Source organism: Bidens hawaiensis, unplaced genomic scaffold (assembly GCF_021521415.1).
Source record: "Bidens hawaiensis isolate Kalapana, Puna unplaced genomic scaffold, B.hawaiensis_p1.1 tig00060266_1, whole genome shotgun sequence".
NCBI lineage: Eukaryota > Viridiplantae > Streptophyta > Magnoliopsida > Asterales > Asteraceae > Bidens > Bidens hawaiensis.
In genome coordinates, this window is record NW_027500874.1 from 42569 (window position 1) to 63766 (window position 21198).

Consider the following 21198-nt stretch of genomic DNA (forward strand, 5'->3'; position numbering starts at 1 on the left):
CTACTTTTATCAATGTTATCTTTTTATTGAACGGTTATTTTATCAATGTCATCACCATCCACATCCAAAACCAATAACAAACATATATATATTTATTCAACAACAAGCATTCACAACCAATTCATCATCAAAACCTAATCACCACTGGAGAGATGGCTGGATTGGTAGACAAGGCCAAGGAATTCGTGGCGGAGAAGGTCGCCAACATGAAGAAACCGGAGGCGACCGTGAAAAACGTCGACCTCAAAGACATCAGCCGCGAATGCATCACCTACAAAGCTGACGTCAATGTTGCGAATCCTTACAGCACTGCTATTCCGATATGTGAGATCTCGTATACATTCAAAAGTGCCGGCAGGTTTGTCTGTTTTGTTCGTGTTGTTGCATGCATATATGATCGTTGTGGATTCTATACATAATCGCAAATGTATACAACGAATGATCGATAGATCGCGAATGATTATGATTAATCCACAGATTGATCATGATTTTTTGCTTTTGTTCGATGCGTTTATTATAAAAACATTCCGGTCTGTGATCGTTAATGCTTGAGTCCGCTAATTTTGGACAAAATAATGATGAAATAAATGCATCACTCTTCGAATATGATTGATTCAACGAATGAATCACGATTATTACTTATGATCAATGCCTAATCCTTTCAGTATGATTAGGCCCATAAACAAACCGCTTTCAGTATGATTAGGCCCATAAACAAACCGAATGCTTAATAAATTGCTCACAGCAGTTCAGCTAGAAGTTTGTTAATGTCCATTTATAAAATGAACAAACGTGAACACGAACACATGTTTCATTCTTTAGTTGCATTCATGAAAGTTACGAACACATGTTTCATTCTATAGTTACATTCATGAAAGTTCATTTACGTTCGTTTATTGCCGTTTGTTTATGCTTGTTCCTTTGAACAATTGAACTATGTAATTTCATAAATTTTTTTAAAAAAATATTATACATGCATTGGACTTCATTTGGTGTTTTTTATGAATTATGTTCATTTGTATTTGTTCATTTATGTTCGCTTATGTTTTTTCTTATTTGTTTTTTTTCATCTATGTTCGTTTACGTTCATGAACTGTTTGTTTATGTATAATAAAAACCAAACGAACATAAGTATGATTAATCCAAACAAATTACTCACAATTACTTTTGATCAATGTGATTCTAATATACAAATTCATATCCGTGATTATTTCGAACGTGCTATTTTTTTATGAAATCAGGGTGATTGCTGAAGGCTCCATCCCAGACCCTGGCTCGCTAAAGGCAAATGCCGACACGATGCTAGACGTGGGAGTTAAGGTGCCACACAGCGTTTTAATAAGCCTAATAAAGGACATCGGTGCTGATTGGGATATAGATTATGAACTAAATATTATTCTCACTGTAGATCTCCCGGTCGTCGGTAACCTCAACATTCCGGTGAACAGTGTTGGTGAGATTAAACTCCCTACACTATCCAGTTTATTCGGATCTTCAAAGACGGTTTAACGATTAATGAGAATATCCATTATGGATTTCATGGCCGTATGATACTAGTATACGACTATACTATACGTATACATATACGTTTGTTTTTAAATACTTTACAGTGTGTATAAATATACTTGAATTCCAAATGTTGATATGTAACAAAATTAATTCTCATACCTTCTGTTGGAAAATCTTGATCGAACACGCAAGCATGAGATTGAGCAAACTCGCTCGACTCTTTTATTTTTAATCAATGAAAAGCACACAAATTATATAAGCCCTAACTATATAATTATTCTAAACTCATTAAAATCCTAGCCCAACTCAAAACTCTATTTTAATAACGGAATTTTTACATATATCCCGTATTACATATTTACTTAACCCTTAAAAAGGTAATTACATATTCCCCCTACTCACATGAAATTACCCAATTACCCTCTTCTATTTCCTATTGAACTACGGATCTCCTCCGATACTCCTCCCTTCGCAAATCCTAGACATCGTACTAACATGTCGAACATCGCTCTCCCAAGGCGACGATCTGCAGCACGACATCAAACACACAGTTTAGGAATCCATTGCTAGGGATTTGCAATTTGGCAATTGACTGTTTCCTCTCTTAACGATTTCATCAAGTTCATCCTCTTTGTATATGAAATTACATATGAACTTTGTTTGCTGAAATTAATACATCCCTTAGATTAGTCGAGCACAAGGTTAGCAAAAAACCATGTAAACCTTGTTCTTTGAGTTAGAGTGCCCCTAAAACGGATTCGGTTACCATCTTAAAGGTGCAATTATACCAAGAAAGCTTGGGTGGGTAAAAAATTGACGAATCAAGCGCTAGGACAAGTCAAATAATTAGAGGCAAGCACTAGGATGAATCGAAGGTCGAAAATGGGTTCGGGTGGCTAAAGGCACGGGAATTTAAAGATCATAAGTAACTAAGGAACGAGGATCAATTTAACCATGGAGATCAATCTCGAAGGACAAAGAAATTAAACACAAAAAGGGGGTGAAGCTATAAATCCGCTAAATATATAGTAATCATTTTATTAATGTCAAAGGTCTGGAAATATTTAAACGCTTAACAGTTTGACAGGGGGGGGGGGGGTATCATATGAATTAAGTTTGGAGGTACCAGGTTCTTATAGGATCATGTGAGGATTATTGCGAAAATATGAAAGTGTAGTTCTGTTTGATTGTATGTCAGTTCCTTGCTAAAACAACTTTGTACTTTGTTTATTATGAATGAATTTGTGTTGCTGGTAAAAGTATTAAAAGAATAAAAACAAATAGTTCACTAGTAATAGCTGCAGCATTGCAAATAAAGGCTGCCATATTTTGTTTTAGTTTGCAGATAAGATGAATGCATTTGGCACTTGTTTTTTTGCTTTTTGGTGCTCGTTAAAAACGAAACTAAAAAACTTAAAAAGATGTCGAAGGGGGAAAAAAATCTAATGACCGGATTTATTAGCTTCGATATGTTCGTCTTAAAATTGACTCGATTTGGGTGTAAATTGGGGAAATATGTAACTGATGCTTCTAGGATAGGATATATGTAATTAGTTATTTAATTAGTTTATTAAGGGTAAAACAGTCATTTCATTAGTTGATGTTTTGAAATGGGGAGATATGTAATATATGTGGTTTAGGAGGGGAAATATGTAATTGATTTTTAAGGGATGAGTAAATATGTAATCAGAGAACTTAGGAAGGGATATATGTAAATGCCCCTTTGATAATCACATAAATCAACTAGATAAGGCTTAATAATTCAAACTAATATCTACGTGTACATATGCAAATTTCGAATAGCATCACACGTAGAAAGAGATATATGTAAATGTGAATTAACATAGAAATGTAGTGCATCTTTTTAATAACAACTCACACGCTCTCTAAATCTACTCCTAAATTATGCATACATGTCTACGGGACAAAAAACTGTCAACCCTTAAAAAACAAAGTCTTATCGAACACCTTAGCACCACTAGACTAAGAGGCCTTGGACGGTGAAATGCATAGTATGCTTTCATTAAAATAGTCGATAGACCTCTTTTTGGTGCTTTCCTATTGTTTTGTTTGCATGCTATGTTGATACTCACCAACTAGGATAATGGTTGATCAACAAGATGCAATATGTACACGTAGGGGCTATTTGATAATCTCTTAATGATGTTATTAAGCGACTACCTTTGAATTGGTCAAAGGTAGAATGTGATTGGTTATACCTCTTAATGGCTCATGGAGCCTCTTAATAGTTAATTTTCAGATGTTGAAGCTACTTCTTAATCAGTCAGACCTCTTATTGATTCACCACTAGATTACCAAACAACTCCTTACACATAAACCATATAACAAGATATCAACTTGATGCGCATTGTAGAATGTGGAGTATAACGAGAATATTTACAAATAAATCATAAATCTAAGAAAATCATAACAAATCTTATGGTTAAAGGTAAACAAAACTTTACTGAATCCGACCCCACCCGACCCGTTTTCTATATTTTTTTAACACAAAATATGTAACGGTTTTTAGTCATTAATACCTCTCTAACTATCATTTAATGATGCAGCTCATCACCCCAACCACCTCCACCCCCTCCAAACCCCCCCACCTCTTCTTTCTACCTATAGATGGACCACCATTCACCATGTCACCGCCACCAATGTCGAGCGCCTCACAAGACTACATCGCAAACCTCAGTCTTGGCAATGCAATCGCCATGACCTTCGGCGTTTTAGTCATTTTCGCATCATTACTTGCTTCCTGCATATGTTTCAATCACTGGCGTATTAACCGAGACCCAAGAATAATAATCGTTGGCGGAGGTAACAACAACGTCGACGAGACTCATAACGTTAGACTGGATCAATCGATGATCAATGTGTACCCTAAGTTTCCATTCTCGAAAGGAATTGTCAAAGATATTGATCCGATGTGTGCGATCTGTTTATCCGAGTATAGAGAGGCGGAGATGATGAGGATGTTGCCGGATTGCAAGCACTGTTTTCATCAGATTTGTGTTGATGCTTGGTTGGAGCTTAATGCGAGTTGTCCGGTTTGTCGGAACTTGCCTCTGCGGACGCCATTGTCAAGTCCGTCGGCGGAGGTTTTCCCGTTCTCTCAGTACTCCTCTGATGGTCGTCACCTGAGGTGATCTTGTTAATTTGCTAATTGTTATCCTAGATTAACGGTTAATTTTATTAGGTTTTGATCGGTGGTTTTATTTGTCATTGTGTAAATCTAGATTGCTTTGGAGCTTCTATTTTAGTTAATTTCATTAGATTTATTCATGAATTGTTCTTTTCATGGTGATCTTTTTTTTTTTTAGGCACATCGCGGATGTAAATGAGCCGGGTCCGTCTCAAGCTCGAGCTTAATCTTAAACTGTTGCTCATCTAATAAATGAGTTTGTGACCAAGCTTCATGTATCAAATTTTACTAGCCTCACAAACTTGACCAAGTTTTATATATAATCATGATTATAAGTTCTCTATGAATCATAATATATATTGTTTAATTTATTTATTATTCCTTGAGCACCAAATAATAAAAAAGAGAACCTTAATGCAGCCGTAGACGTAGGACAAGTTAGAACAAACCACGTTACATTCTTATGCTCATTCTTATGTTCCGGATTCACTTGCCTACAATTTATCATGCTAAACGCATATTCTTATATTCAAACAGACTAGGTATATAAAACTTGAGCTCTTTAATAAATAAAGTTCAAATTATTCTCCACCTCAAACTCGACTAAACTTAAGCTTAATGTGAATTTTTAGCTAGCCAATCTCAAGTAGCCCATTAACCACTCGGCTCATCTAAAGTCTCTCTTGGCAAGTTTCTCGAGGAGATTCAAATACCATTATCTCAGTTCCTTAACTCAAATTCGCCAATTTTTAAAGACCACGCAGGTGTCATCTTCCCTAGTGTTTTTCTTAACCACATCAAATAAAGGTACCATCTTTGTAACACAGTGTACAAATGCTAATAAGATCATAATGAAAAATTTAACAAAAATAAATAAATGTTCACCGTTCAACTAGCGGCCGGTACACTGCTGTTTTGGTTCAGAGCTTCTGGAAACTGTTGGCAGCCACACGACGTCACCGCTTATGAACAGATGTGAGCTGGTGGATTCAACAGTATTTTAGCACACATCTCTATGCCTAAACTTCTGCTTGTAAAGGGAGAGAGATAAGAGATTAACAAAGTGGCTGTTGTCATTTGAGTTCTCCGGCGCGCTTCGTCTGTTTTTCCAAGCTAGCACAAATCTGATATCAAAACCAAAAAAAAAAACAAAACGGGATTAAACCCATATTAAAACTGTACATACACAGAGCCGTGCAATTGGATATGATACGGGTAAGAAAAAGATCTATGTTAATAATATCATGTAATCATAAACTTAATGTATCAACCCAGTGTAAAAAGTGATAATATGTAGCACCAAAGTAAGTTTTATAATTGTAATGTTTGTGTCAAACCCTGGGAGGTAGTAATGAACCCCTTGTGGATGCCATGTTACAAAAAACAAGGAAAACAGCTGTCATTCGTCGGGTTTACCTCTATTAAAACTATGATCACATTATGAATATAAATTATATTAGTTTTTGACGGGAAAATAATAGAGGTGAAACTTGGGATTGACATGTAATGTACAATGACCAAAAATTTTCTAGATGCATTTGAGTATCAGACTATCAGTCGAACATCAACTTCGTTTTTAAATGACAATAAAACAGAAGAATCAGCTAGTGCCTGGGGGTAGTAAAAGCCGAGCCTAACGTGAAAATAATCATGATTTGGGTTGTCGTGTCCAGCCCATTTAATAAATAAGGTGTTCGCGTTGATGTTTTTAACCCATAGCGGGTTGTGTTTAGTCTCGGCCTTGCTTGATTCAATTGAATTAAACATGTTGACCCGTCAACTCGTGTTAGTGACAAATAGAATATAAATGCAACAAAAGATATTTAGAAGGTCAACCATTTATGGCCCGTTTAACCCATTTATAAATTGATTACAACCGGTAACCATATGACTCATTTAGATAAATGGAATAACAAGTCATGTTTGGGTTGGCAGGTTAAAGAGACGAATAATTGAATATAGGGATTTCTGTCAAAAGTTATATACACCTATAGACAAGTATCCTATCAAGTAAAACTATGTTGGATATCAGGTCCATTAACCAAACACAAACACATGCAATTTGAACAACTCATTCGACTCTTTTAGTATTAGCATAAACCGAAAAACAAAAACCCCACCAAAACCCTTCAAAATCACAAAGATCCCTATTTATACTACAATCCTAGTCCTTAACCATTATCTCTAACTCTTTTAACAATTTATCTCCTAATAATAAATCAACGATTCAATTTAGTCTCTAACCTTTATCTTCTTTATCTATAAAGACTTTATTCAGTTCACCCCTTTGTACTTCTCGGTTGTCCATACTAAACCCGTGTTCAAATGTGAAATCAAGATTATATCCTTCAAACTATACCTACATAAAATACACTAATGGCTCACGTAGATGTTCATTAATAGGCACAAAGGCATTGTGTTGACAATTGCTAAAGCATTAAAAAAAAACATACCAACAATACAGCAGCTGCTACCAAGTTTAAGCAATGTAATGCAAGTAATATGAAGTTCATCGGGGTTTCACGAGATAGGACGCCCATATTTCATCAGCTGGAGGGGGTGGTTGAACCCAGTGACCAGGTATTCGACTGCAAAACAAGCCAAATGAAATCAAATAATTTAAGCTACAAAGAGATGATCAGTATCTATGTAAGAAATTTTCTAATGCTCAAAGAAAGATGCTTCTGGCAGATTTAAACTGCATTATTAAAAATAACGTGCTTGCCTTCCTCCAGGTCTTATATATGCATCCCACATTCGTCTGACCTGTAAGAAAAAATATCGCCTAAAATCAGCCATTTTGTTTATAAATCCATAAACTCTTTTGGGTTATTTGGGTGTTTTTCCTTTTACTATGAATAAGTGTGGTGCAATAGTCATCTCATAAAAGGTTAACAGAATTTAAATGTCAGTTGGTAAAAAAACCAAATGTGTTACAACTGAGTGAACAATGGGGGACTATAGAATATGGTTGTAATTTTCAACCGCTGTCTGGCCAGAGACCATCAGTGTATTTTTTTTCCAAATAATTCCATAGTTGCATTCAGCTAGGTAACAGAAATCATAATGATCACTCAGCCCAATTTTGATTTTTAATTAACAGTGATATGTTACATAGAGGTGCACAAATCGGTTTTTTTGAAAAAACCGGTTCGGTTATTAACCGGACCGGTTTTTTTTATCCAGAAAAAAACCGGTTCGGTTAATAACCGGACCGGTTATTAACCGGTTTTTGTCAATGAAAACTCAAACCGGCCAAACCGGTTTGGACCGGTTTAGAAACCGGTTAGAACCGGTTATTAAACCGGTTTTTTTACAACCGGTTTTTAATAACCGGTCTAACCGGTTAACCGGTTTTTTTTTTTTTTGCTTTAGGGTTTAGGGTTTAGGGTTTCGTTGTTAGCATTCTTTGCTTGGAAGATTAAAAACACATAACTTTCATTTATAGCTTTTACATTAAAAATACAAACATTAAATCGTTATCGCATATTCGTAACTCAAAAATACAAACATTAAAGAATGCTTAGACACGATTACATTAACAAGTTGATGTTTGTTACTCATTTTCTTCGCTACCCGATCCCGAGCTATTCCTTAGGTAATCGTCGTACGCGGCTTCTTCATCGGTCATTGGTTGAGTGTGTCCTTGATTGACCTCGTCTTCATACAAGGCCGCCTCATACTCCATTTCCCCCTCGAGTGAGCGTTGATGTTGTGCCCTATCTAAAGAGTCCAAGTAATCCTTGTAGCAAATCGACATCTCTACAGCTGGTGGAGTGAGTCGAGTCCTCCTAATCGATATAACCCTGCCAGAAACAGAAAAAGCAGACTCCGAAGCTACCGTGGAAGCTTGGACCGTTAGTAAATCTTTGGCCATGGCGGCGAGGATCGGAAACTCATCCTCCTTACCTCTCCACCAAGCCAGCATATCAAGACTTCTAAATTCATCCGGAGTCATGTGTTTCACAAAGTTGGTACCACCATACCTTCCAAGTTCACTGCTTGGGGTGTTTACCCTTTGACGTTTACCGGCGTCTTCCCAAATCATGTAGTACATCCCCATTTCAAGGTCGGTTTGGGATTGGGATTGGGCAACAGCTCTTAACGAGTCATGAATTTGGGAAGACGACCCGTGTTTTGTAAGGTAAACATCATACATGTTTGCCAAGGTGGTGTTGAAAGCATTCTTTAAAGTTTGGTTATAATGGGGGTTTTGATCGTCGTTTAACTCTAGCTCATCACAAATTTTTTCTATTAAAGCTTCAACACCACCAACATTGATGCAAGGGTTTAACGCAGCCGCACAGGTCAAAACAGCGGGTAGTTGTTGAAAATATTTTCTAAATTTTTCTTTCATTTTTGCACCCATATCAAAATAAGGTGCACCCCTACAATGAATTTCAGTCAACTTTGTGCACATGACAGCAATTTTTGGTAAAGCAATGGGGCTTGTTGGATAGTAAACCCCGGATAAAGTAGTTGTGCAAGATTTAAAAATTTGAAGAACCTCCGTAACGATCTCAATCAATAACCAGTTTCTAGGATCGTACGGTGCACATTTACCCCTATTTGACAAAATTTGATGAAACGCAATTAACGATTGTTTTTGTTGGATGGCTTTCTCAAACATTTCACAAGTCGAGTTCCATCTTGTTGGACAATCCCAATTAGGCCCCAACCATTGACAGTTAGCTTCTTCACAAAATTTTTTGTATCTTGAAAATGTTGAATTGTTGCTAAAAACATCTCGTAACATTCTTTTAAAATTGTTTCTTTGCGTTTCGATCACGTTTAACCCATCTTGCACGGCCAAGTTGATAATATGTGCAATGCATCGGCTATGAAAAAACGCTCCATCACAGATAGGTTTATACTTTAATTTTAAATGGCCAACCGCGGCCGTATTGTTGGACGCGTTATCAAACGATATTGAAAAGATTTTATCTTCAATCTTGTATTGTCGAATGACTTTATCCAAGAGTTTAAAAATATTTCTACCCGTGTGCGGGTAATCAAACAATTGAAACGCAACGGTTCGTTTCATCATTTGCCACGACCGGGGGTCAACCCAATGAGCCGTCACACAAATGTATGAGTCGGGCGAACCATTAGGTACCGACCACACATCCGTTGTTAAGTTCACACCAGTTTGTAAGTTTGAAAAGTATGAAATTAGTTCGGATTTAGCGTTTTTCCATGCTTTAAGACAATCTCTTCTAAGGGTCGAACGACTTACGTGTTGGTAGCGTGGTTGAACATACTTTTGCATCATCTCCGTGAATTGAGGGTTGTCGAAGTGGTTGAAAGGAAGTGATTGTTGAATCACAAAGTTGCCAAACTGTTGACGTACCGCTTCAAGGTCGTACGTAAACACCGTTCCTTGATTCGTCATCTCCGGCTGCGAACTACTTCCGGATTCGTCCTTCAAGACCTTGCAAGAGGGCTTTTCTACATGAGCTCTTAAACTGGAGTTTGCTTCTTTGTTATAAAACTTCAAACAATGTTTGCATCTAGCTTTTTGGGTTCCGTTAGACATTTCGCATAGGTCGAAATGTTGCCAAATATCTTGGTTTCGTTTCGTGGGGATGACCCGAACGACGGTTTCTCCCGTGTTCGAGGCACCCATGTTGACCGATGAAGCAGCACTTTGGGAGGCCATGATAATCGACTACGAATTAAGAGTGGTATACTCGAGTATGAAATAAACGACTACGAAAGAAGAGCGTTTGGAGTTGTATAATCGCGTATTAAATAAACGTTTAGAGCGTTTGGAGTTGTATAATCAAGTGTGATCTAACCAATACCCAACCTAAACTATATATAGATGTTTGTGGGGGTAAAATGGTAAAAAAACAAAAAAAAAACGGCTAAAAAACGGTCAAAAAAAAAAAAACGGCTATAAAGCCGTTTGGTAACGTTCGAAAACCGGTTTAACCGGTTAACCGGTTATTAAAAAACCGGTTAACCGGTTTTTTTTATAACGGTAATAAACCGGTTATTTTAAAAACCGGTTAACCGGTTTTTTAATAACCGGTTATTAAAAAAAACCGGTTATAAAAAAAACCGGTTATAAAACCGGTTTTGGCTCCAAAACGTATAACCGATACGTAAACCGGTTACGTAAACCGGTCAAACCGGTTTTTAAAAAAACCGGTTTTTAAAAAACCGGTTTCCGGTTGAACCGGCCAAACCGGTTCCGTAACCGGTTTTTTTGAACACCTCTAGATATGTACGATAAAAATTATAAAACTTGCCTCGATTAATGTTCCCATATCAGTATTGCTTCCATGATAATAGTGATAAAATTCAAGTGGTAAACTTGCTGAATAATCATATCCTTTTGTCGAGGCTGCAACTTTAGATCTTTGATTCCCGGATTCCATATCAACGGCTGCCATTGAGCTACCTTTTGCTTCAGTCTCGGTTGTTTTTTCCTGATTTATTTTATCTCCATCTTCCACATTAGTTTGATCTTCTGGATTTATAGCATCTGCACCTGTTGCGTTTCGAGATTCCTCAGCAGTTGCAATGGCATCTTTGGCGGCATCTGTGTCGGCAGCCGCCATTGCTTGCCTCTCCTCTTCCTCAACAGCAGCACGAATTCTCTCCATAAATTTGTTGTCCTCATCCGGGAGAAAATGGCCTGCATGATCATTAGATACGTTTATGATGTTTACATGTTGATAATCTTATTTGTAAACATATATTAGTGAGTTTGTGAATGATGCATTGATCATAGGAAAGCATTATTATTTAATAAAATCTACTACAAACCTTGTTTTGTTAATTTCTGGATCCTGATGGACCGTAAATCTTGCAATTTCTCCACAATCAACAGAAGCTCAAGCTGAAATAGAGAAAATCATCATCTAAACAAACTAGAAAAAACATATGTTTTTAATATAACTAATGAAGCATCGGCTGCTAACACCCTCGTATAAACAATATAAACTACAACTGTACATTACAAGATTATCACCTCAGATTCTAATCTCTTTCTCTCCTCATTAGCCTTTTGCTTTGCAATTTCCTTCATTTTCTCAACCTGAAAAAAAAATTGCCCTAATTAAATTGCAGATCATGAAATCAAAGATATGGCAAAATTAACAGGAAGCTAAGAATATGTAAAAGTCAGTATTACATTACGCTTAGCTGTTTCCTTCGCAATTTCCCTAGCCCTCCATTCATCGGCTTCTTGGTCAACTTGATCAAAACGCTCTCGTTCCTATTGTAGAAACTCATAGTTTCACAAACTACAACTAAAAGATGAAAGAAAAAGAAAGAAAAGAAAAGAAAGTGCAAATTCAGTTATCACCTTTGCAAGCATTTCACCGACAAGTTGTCTCTTTCGTTTCCGCCAAAGTTTGTTTCTTTTGTTTTTTTGGATTTTATTTGACAATCTAACTGCTGCAGATTTCTCCTCCCATGGTGTTTTATCATCAGTTATAACCCTAAATGGTTCAAGTTCATTTCTAAGCTTCATTATTAGACCATTAGCTGCTTCCTGTGTGATTTGTTGTTGTGTATCCAGTGATATCTTGTTCTTCTCTAGAAACTTAAAAAACCTTTCAACAGCAGCTTCATTTGCTCTGTCATCTGTTCCTTCAGAATGCTGCTCGGTGCCTTTCATTGCGATAAGCATCTCCAACTCTTTCTCCCTGCAAGAAACCCAAAATATTAGAGATCTATCACACCAACTGTAATCACATAAGGTAATTTCTATATTCAAAATAATCCTATCTTAATCAAGCTATCACAAATTCACAAGCATCTCAGTTTGATTACTTTTGTTTAACTTCATTGTTACCAATAATCCATATTACATCCCTAATGATACGTAAACATCAAACTATGATTCAAAATGTTAGGTTGCAAAACGAACGGTTCGGAAAACTCAACTATAATAAGGGTGTGAATTTTTAACACGAGACTCACATTTTTAAGTTCACTCTAAACTGCTTCGGGTCAGTTTCGGGTCAACCCATGGGTTGGCTGTATATTATAAATTGACAACAAATGTGTTTTATGTCATAGCTTAAACTGATTGGGCATTCTATGCAAAGATTTAGAAGATAAAAGTGAAATTTGAATTATGTTTGACAGTTTAATCGTAATTGTTTTGTATACATTTGTATCTTTGGTTGTAAATTTGTGCATATTAGAGTACAAAGATGCTAGAAACCACAATAAAATACCGGGTTAATCGAGTAGCGTACGCGTGTCGTACTTGAGCTAATGTGCTTGACACGATACCCTGGTGATAGCTTAAGAACCGTTGGCTAGACATGAAATTGATAATTTAATATTAGGGACAAATAGTTGGTATCTGTTTACTACAATGGAGTTCAATTTCACTTCTAGACCAAAAATTCATGCTTTCAAAAGGCCTCCTAATAATAGCTTAAGAACCTTTAGCTAGGCCTATATACGAACCAAACGTTCGATGAACTGCTCGGCGGGAAGTTCATTTATGTTCGTTTATTTAATAAACGAACGAACATGAACATAAAATTTGTGTTCATTTTATTATTTATTAAACAAACAAACATGAGCACATGTTTCATTCATTCATTTATGTTCGTGAACGTTCGTTTATGTTTGTTCCATAGTCACATAATTCGCTAAAAAAGCCGTGTATTTCGTATTGGATCGTTTTGTTCCCAATCGCCATTTTGAGTTGACTGGTGCGGCGTTTCTAATCGCTATTGAATAGGAATCCAATTAACTGATTCGTCGTTTCTGAGTGAAATTGAAATCGATTGTACAGAATCGTTTTTTTAGCCATCGGATTTCAACTTAATCAATCCAATCAATTTGGTCAGCATTCGGCAAATAAGGCAACTCCTCATTTCCAATCGTAAACGATTCTTAGGTATTCAACAGACGATCAATTTACAGCCGACCTTCCACTGGTTTCCAAATATGACCAACCAAGTTACCGCAATAAATCAGTTTATAGTTTAGAGCAATTTATATTATAAAACATAAATTCATCTCTATCAGTTTACAGAAATAAAATCAATTTATATTTTTGCCATTTGTATTTTATGTTCGGGTAATTTGAATTATGAAATTTGGTAACTTCTGTTTTGAAGTGGAAACATCGAACCGACCTCTATGATACACCGTACCGGTTCGTACCAATGTGAACCTACCCCCTAACCGAATACGCCACCAATAGCGAATTGCATTATGCCGTTATGTGACTACGGTTAGTTCATTTATGTTCTTTTATTTATGTTTTGTTTGTGTTCATTTATACTTGTTCATATATGCTCGTTTATGCTCGCTTAGTTATGTTTTGTTTGTGTTCATTTATGTTTGTTCATATATGCTCGTTTATCTTTGTTCAATTATGTTTGTTTTTGTAAGTCATCTGTTCGTTTAGATTTTAAACAAACGAACATAAACATGAACACACACACATATTTGTTCAACTAACTTAAGTTTTCGTGTTCCTTTAAAGTCAAACGAACGAGCACGAACATACACGTCCTAGTTCGTGTTCGTTCGGTTTGTTTACAGGTATAAAACTGACTTAAAATTAGGTCAAAATAAATAGGTTCAATTTCAAATCATATACTCACATTGCTTCTGCGAGATTAAGAGTGTTTCGAAGCTCCTTCAGAGAGCCTTGCACGTTACCGGCGTTCCAGAAACCACTAGTCACCGGCGGTGCCGGTGGAAACCACGGCGGCGGTGGAATCATTGGCCGCATCATCATTGTATTTGTATTCATACTAACAATTACTGCAAAAGATATCACAGAACTTAGCCCTAATTCAACAATTTGGGTAAACTAAACCCTAGCGCTTGTTGGCAAAACGTATAGTAATAAACGAGTGTATATAGAAGTTGATTTGTATAGAAAGAAAATGAATGTGTAAAAAGATTTTATTTATAAATGAAACATTGCAATTGTATTGCAATTGTGTTTGTGAGTTGCTTGAGATTGATTCATTTGTTACTGTGTTCTCGAGTCTAGTAAACGAAACAAAATTAAAGAAAGGTAATAGGGGAGAATTTATTTAAAGTTATTTCCTCGGTAGGTGGAATGGAGGTCAATATTCTTGGAGTTTGTCAGGGAATAGTTCGTGGGAGTTCACGGTTGGTTCGGTAAGGAAAGTTTTAGTTATGCCTTACGAGAGCTTTAAACGGGTAACAAGTATTGAGTGTAATTGGGTTCCCCTCAAATGCAATATTTTTGCATGGAGGGTCTTTTTAAACATATTCGGTTGAACATATTATTACCCGTTGTCTAGTTCCGGCTGTGATTTGGCAACATGTTAGAGCTTGGTGCAAGGTTCCCCCTCTGGTCTCCTCTCCAAATCATTCGCCGGAAATCGTTCTACTACTTGCCATCGTTCGCCTATCGCCGACTAGTGTTGAGTTTCCTTTCGAGATATCACACCTCTGCGATCGAAGCAGTTTGCTAGTGCCTGTGCTTGCACATGTATGAGTTTGTTATTCTTACGCTTTGATTTTTATTATTAGCTTATAATCTGTATCTTTACCGTTTAAATAAGTATCGACATTGCAGGTTGGGTCCGACTATTGAAATCCGACCACACTGTCTTCACATCTAAATTTGATTGAAATCTAATCAAAACATATATTCGGGGGTAATATTTATGGGGAGTTTGACTTCTATTATGATGATCGATGTAAACTACTACATATCACTTCTTTTTAGCAATATGAATTATTGCTTCATATGAACACTATTCTAATTTATTTATTTCAATTTTTGACTCATATTTTGAAGGAACAGTTTCATTGCAATGATTATGGGATGTGTAAGTAAAGAAATATAGTGATTTTGTTTGTGAATTGGATATATATATATATATATATATATATATATATATAGTTCTTTCACATAGGCTAATGAAGGAATGGTAACTACAGACTTGGTGATGGTACCGATTAAAAAAATTATAATTTTGTACTAGAAATCTAGAATGATGCTTTAACTGATGATTATTAGTAAAACATTTATATGGGGGATGAACTGAAGTTTATATTACTCTATTACATGCTCGATGAAATGTTAAGATAATTTTGGTACTTAATTTGATCACTGAGGTTACTATGCGATTAAAAAAACGCCATCCACCTCCTTATCAAAGGGTCATGCTCAATAAGAGCCACCACCACTTTTTTGTGTCTGTAAACAAGAGATCCTCAGGATATCTTAGCAGTCACCTCCACACCCCTGAAAACCATTGCAGGTCTCAAGCACAGCCGAGAAGAAGATCAAGACGTGGTCCGTTCATCTCGAAAATCCGTGGAAACATCGTCATGGATCAGGTCAGATTCATTTCGTGCTTCGACATTGGCGCCATCCGTGGGACGGCAACGAACTACCCTTCGATCTTCATCTCGGCTGTCAGATCTCTCCCAGGAAAAACCCAGATCTGGAAGTTTACAGAAAAAGGCTTCAAGGCTTGTTCTATTAAAGCTCAAAAAGATCCATAGATCTAAAAAGAGGCTTCCAGATCTGTGCGAAAAGAAACGGCCTGATTCGAATGATCAGGTCTCCGGATCTGTGATGGTTTTAAATCTGCTCCGAGCTTCAGATCTACCTAGGTCTGATTTACAGATCTAGGTCTAGATTACAGACCTGGATTTTAGGTCTAAAGTTGCAGATCTGACTCTAAAATTGCAGATCCAGAAATTACCAGACTTCCGCCGCCATGTACGCGCGCCCGCGGATTCTCACTCCGCAGCCGTGCATGTGCCGCCGCGGAAGCCACCATCTGGGTTTTGCGCAAGAGACCTCCGCCATGCACGCGCACTCACGAGTCACCACTCCATCGCCGTGCATGCGCGCATCAGGCCTCGCGCCAAACTTAAAGGTTGGGAATCCTCATAATATCCCATATGGCTACGCGCCAAACTTCAAAGGTTGGGAATCCTCATAATATCCCATATGGCTACGCGCCAAACTTAAAGGTTGGGAATCCTCATAATATCCCATATGGCTACGCGTCAAACTTAAAGGTTGGGAATCCTCATAATATCCCATATGGCTACGCGCCAAACTTCAAGGTTGGGAATCCTCATAATATCCCATATGGCTACGCGCCAAAACTTCAAGGTTGGGAATCCTTATAATATCCCATACGGCTACGCGCCAAACTTCAAGGTTGGGAATCCTCATAATATCCCATATGGCTACGCGCCAAACTTCAAGGTTGGGAATCCTCATAATATCCCATATGGCTACGCGCCAAAACTTCAAGGTTGGGAATCCTCATAATATCCCATATGACTACGCGCCAAACTTCAAGGTTGGGAATCCTCATAATATCCCATATGGCTACGCGCCAAACTTCAAGGTTGGGAATCCTCATAATATCCCATATGGCTACGCGCCAAACTTCAAGGTTGGGAATCCTCATAATATCCCATATGGACACGCGCCAAACTTAAGGGTGGGGAATCCTCATACCACATGCTCATGCACCACATATGCTCACGCATCACATATGCTCACGCATATTACACATGCTTACGCATCACATGCTCACACACATCACAGTCTACGCGCACGCGCATGCAACATCTGCACGCGGCGCGGGACATAAAGCCTACGCGCACGCGCATGCAACATCTGCGCGTGGCACATAACACAAAACCAAAAGTCTACGCGCACGCGCATGCAACATCTGCGCGTGGCGCGGGACATAAAGTAGCTCGTAAGCCGCCTCACGCGCAAGCTCCACTATTATTACAGCTCATAAGACGCCTCGCGCGCAAGCTGTTATTATTCTTTTAGCTCGTAAGACGCCTCGCGCGCAAGCTTTATTATTCATACAGCTCGTAAGACGCCTCGCGCGCAAGCTGTTATTGTTATTACAGCTCATAAGACGCCTCGCGCGCAAGCTGTCATTATTCTTATAGTTCGTAAGACGCCTCGCGCGCAAGCTTTATTATTCATACAGCTCATAAGACGCCTCGCGCGCAAGCTGTTATTATTCTTATAGCTCGTAAGACGCCTCGCGCGCAAGCTGTTATTATTATTACAGCTCATAAGACGCCTCGCGCGCAAGCTGTTATTATTCTTTTAGCTCGTAAGACGCCTCGCGCGCAAGCTTTTATTATTCATACAGCTCATAAGACGCCTCGCGCGCAAGCTGTCATTATTCTTATAGCTCGTAAGACGCCTCGCGCGCAAGCTTTATTATTCATACAGCTCATAAGACGCCTCGCGCGCAAGCTGTTATTATTATTACAGCTCATAAGACGCCTCGCGCGCAAGCTGTTTTTATTCTTTTAGCTCGTAAGACGCCTCACACGCAAGCTGTTATTATTATTACAGCTCAAAAGACGCCTCGCGCGCAAGCTGTTATTATTCTTTTAGCTCGTAAGACGCCTCGCGCGCAAGCTTTATTATTCATACAGCTCATAAGACACCTCGCGCGCAAGCTGTTATTGTTATTACAGCTCATAAGACGCCTCGCGCGCAAGCCGTCATTATTCTTATAGCTCGTAAGACGCCTCGCGCGCAAGCTTTATTATTCATACAGCTCATAAGACGCCTCGCGCGCAAGCTGTTATTATTCTTATAGCTCATAAGACGGCTCGCGCGCAAGCTGTTATTATTCTTTTAGCTCGTAAGACGCCTCGCGCGCAAGCTTTTATTATTCATACAGCTCATAAGACGCCTCACGCGCAAGCTGTTATTATTCTTTTAGCTCGTAAGACGCCTCTCGCGCAAGCTCCATTATTATTACAGCTCATAAAACGCCTCGCGCGCAAGCTGTTATTATTCTTATAGCTCGTAAGCCGCAACTCGCGCAAGCTCCATTATTCTTACAGCCCGTAAGTCGCCTCACGCGCAGGCTTTATTATTCTTATAGCTCGTAAGCCGCAACTCGCGCAAGCTCCATTATTCTCACAGCCCGTAAGTCGCCTCACGCACAGGCTTTATTATTATTATAGCTCGTAAGCCGCAACTCGCGCAAGCTCCATTATTCTTATAGCTCGTAAGTCGACTTGTAAGGCCCCGTTACCGGTAACCCTACTTTCGTGTTGGATTTACTCATAAACACAGTTCTAAATATCAGAGTTAATTAAAAACTTTACGCGGAATATAAAACTTTCATAAAACATTACATATCGATTCATAATCATGTCTTAAAACATTCCTCTTGTCTTTCAAAATCAAAACATAACTTATAAAACATATCAGATCTTCAGATGCCAGGCTTTAGTCTTCTGCCATGTGTCCTCCACTCAAGCCAGCTGTCTCAACCTACTCACCTGCGTGCATACGAAAAGTCAGCTACGCTGAGTGAGTTCTAGTTAATCATACAATACCATACAATACCTTATTACATACATACGTACTTAACCTCATAACTTTCTTTCATACACACATAAGTACTCATGCCTTCATTCTTACTTACATACTTTCTTTCTTACTTACATACTTTCTTTACATTCATAATCATACGTTTTAAAGAGCCTTTCGCCCTATAACCTCACAGATATTATAAGGGTCTGGTCCCTAACATCACAGATATTATAAGGGTCTGGTCCCTAACATCACAGATATTATAAGGGTCTGGTCCCTAACATCACAGATATTATAAGGGTCTGGTCCCTAACATCACAGATATTATTAGGGTCTGGTCCCTAACATCACAGATATTATTAGGGTCTGGTCCCTAACATCACAGATATTATTAGGGTCTGGTCCCTAACATCACAGATATTATTAGGGTCTGGTCCCTAACATCACAGATATTATTAGGGTCTGGTCCCTTGTTTTCGAATATTAGTAGGGTTCGATTCCCTCTTCGTTACCATACAACCATACATCATACCTCGAGTATTATTAGGGCTCGGTACCCTTTTCGTAACCATACAACCGTCATTTCCTTCCTTTATTAACTTTATTACGTTCATACACATAAACATACATATCATACTTGCCATATTTATAGCGTTACAACCTGACAGTACGTGCAATATCCGAAGATCGTTCACGTACCATCAAGCAATCATTCATACATATCACATATATCACATATGGCATACACTTATCACTTAGGATAAATGTATTAACAACACATCAAGTATGCACACAGCCCCGAAAACATAACAAGGAATGGGGCTAGAAACTCACCTGGATCCTGTTACGCTCGCCGTTGATCGTAATTCCTTTCTTTAACTGGGCTCGGCTAACTGTATAATATTTACACATATCAATTAACTACTACTACTCGCTTTGTATTTCTATCTATAAATGACCCACAACGAACGGGGGTCCGGGGGCAGCGCCCCTGGCAGCGGGGTTCTAGGGGCGGCAGCCCCTAGCGGGGTCCAAGGGGCAGAGCCCCTGGCTGGGGTTAAGCTGCCAGGTCAGCTTGGAAAAATTTTATTTTCGATAACTGCCTTAACACATTTTCCATTAGGTTTTTACTTTATTTTATAAACGGACTTCACTTCAGGCGAAGTTAAACCTTAGGCGAACTTGGCTTCAGGCGAAGTTAAACCTTAGGCGAACTTGGCTTCAGGCGAAGTTAAACCTTAGGCGAACTTGGCTTCAGGCGAAGTTATCCTTAGGCGAACTTGGCTTCAGGCGAAGTTAAACCTTAGGCGAACTTGGCTTCAGGCGAAGTTAAACCTTTGGCGAACTTGGCTTCAGGCGAAGTTATACCTTAGGCGAACTTGGCTTCTGGCGAAGTTAAACCTTAGGCGAAGTTACGCTTGAAGGCGAAGTTACGCTTGAAGGCGAAGTTACGCTTGAAGGCGAAGTTCATCAGGCGAACTTATTCTTGCAGGCGAAGTTATCGCGCTGCAGATCTGTTTTGCCCATAAATCCTTCGTTTCTTAGCCAAATAACTCGATTTTGGTACCCACGGAATCGTATGATCGGCGCCTACAAATCCCAACCATCAAATCGGCCTAAAATCGACGTTTTAGGGGTCCGATTTGGGCAGTTTGGGTTTCGGGTCCGGTTAACCCATCCAATCCTAACCATTTACAGTAATAATAGCTTTGTTGGATTGTTCTTACCTTACCAACTCAGATCTATCAACAAAATCTCGGGTTTCGGCTTCGAATCTTGATCGGTTAGAATGTGTGTTTTGAGGAGTGTGTGGAGTGTGTGTGGAGTTTGGTGAGAAATGAGATATTTTGGGATTTTGGGGGTATTTATATCCCTGAAATCCCATTCTCATTTATCCTATCTCAATTAATCCAAGTCCATGACCCGCTCCTACCCGATATTAATAATTAAAAACGCGAAATCACTAACATAACTTTCTTTATTCAACATTATAAATTTTAGGATGTTACACCTCACGCGCAAGCTTCATTATTATTATAGCTCGTAAGCCGCAACTCGCGCAAGCTCTATTATTATAGCTCGTAAGCCGCCTCACGCGCAAGCTTCATTATTCTTACAGCTCGTCACCATCATGAAGAAAACCTCCCAAAACTCAAAGACAATAAAGACAAGGCCAAAGAACAGGGAAAAAACCGCCTCATAGCCTAACACACCTCATAAAGTCCAGCGCTCCACCTAG

General features: G+C 38.4%; 2 protein-coding genes and 1 pseudogene across 2 annotated transcripts; 2 read left to right on the top strand and 1 right to left on the bottom strand.

Annotated features, from left to right (window-relative positions):
• The first annotated feature begins 152 nt into the window (after positions 1–152).
• Positions 153–1615, top strand: LOC143602986 (late embryogenesis abundant protein Lea14-A-like). Its single transcript, XM_077079927.1, has 2 exons — positions 153–358; positions 1242–1615. The coding sequence occupies exons 1-2, from the start codon at positions 153–155 to the stop codon at positions 1507–1509; spliced, it is 474 nt and encodes a 157-aa protein (XP_076936042.1). The 3' UTR covers positions 1510–1615.
• A 2512-nt stretch (positions 1616–4127) lies between these two features.
• LOC143602983 (RING-H2 finger protein ATL67 pseudogene) lies at positions 4128–4661 on the top strand (annotated as a pseudogene).
• A 493-nt stretch (positions 4662–5154) lies between these two features.
• On the bottom strand, positions 5155–14526 carry LOC143602984 (U11/U12 small nuclear ribonucleoprotein 59 kDa protein-like). The gene is made up of 9 exons (XM_077079925.1): positions 14245–14526; positions 11973–12315; positions 11799–11882; positions 11637–11702; positions 11432–11504; positions 10912–11300; positions 7383–7423; positions 7111–7245; positions 5155–5781 (listed from the first exon to the last, which is right to left on the bottom strand). The coding sequence occupies exons 1-8, from the start codon at positions 14394–14396 to the stop codon at positions 7167–7169; spliced, it is 1227 nt and encodes a 408-aa protein (XP_076936040.1). The 5' UTR covers positions 14397–14526; the 3' UTR covers positions 5155–5781; positions 7111–7166.
• Between the last annotated feature and the right edge of the window lie 6672 nt (positions 14527–21198).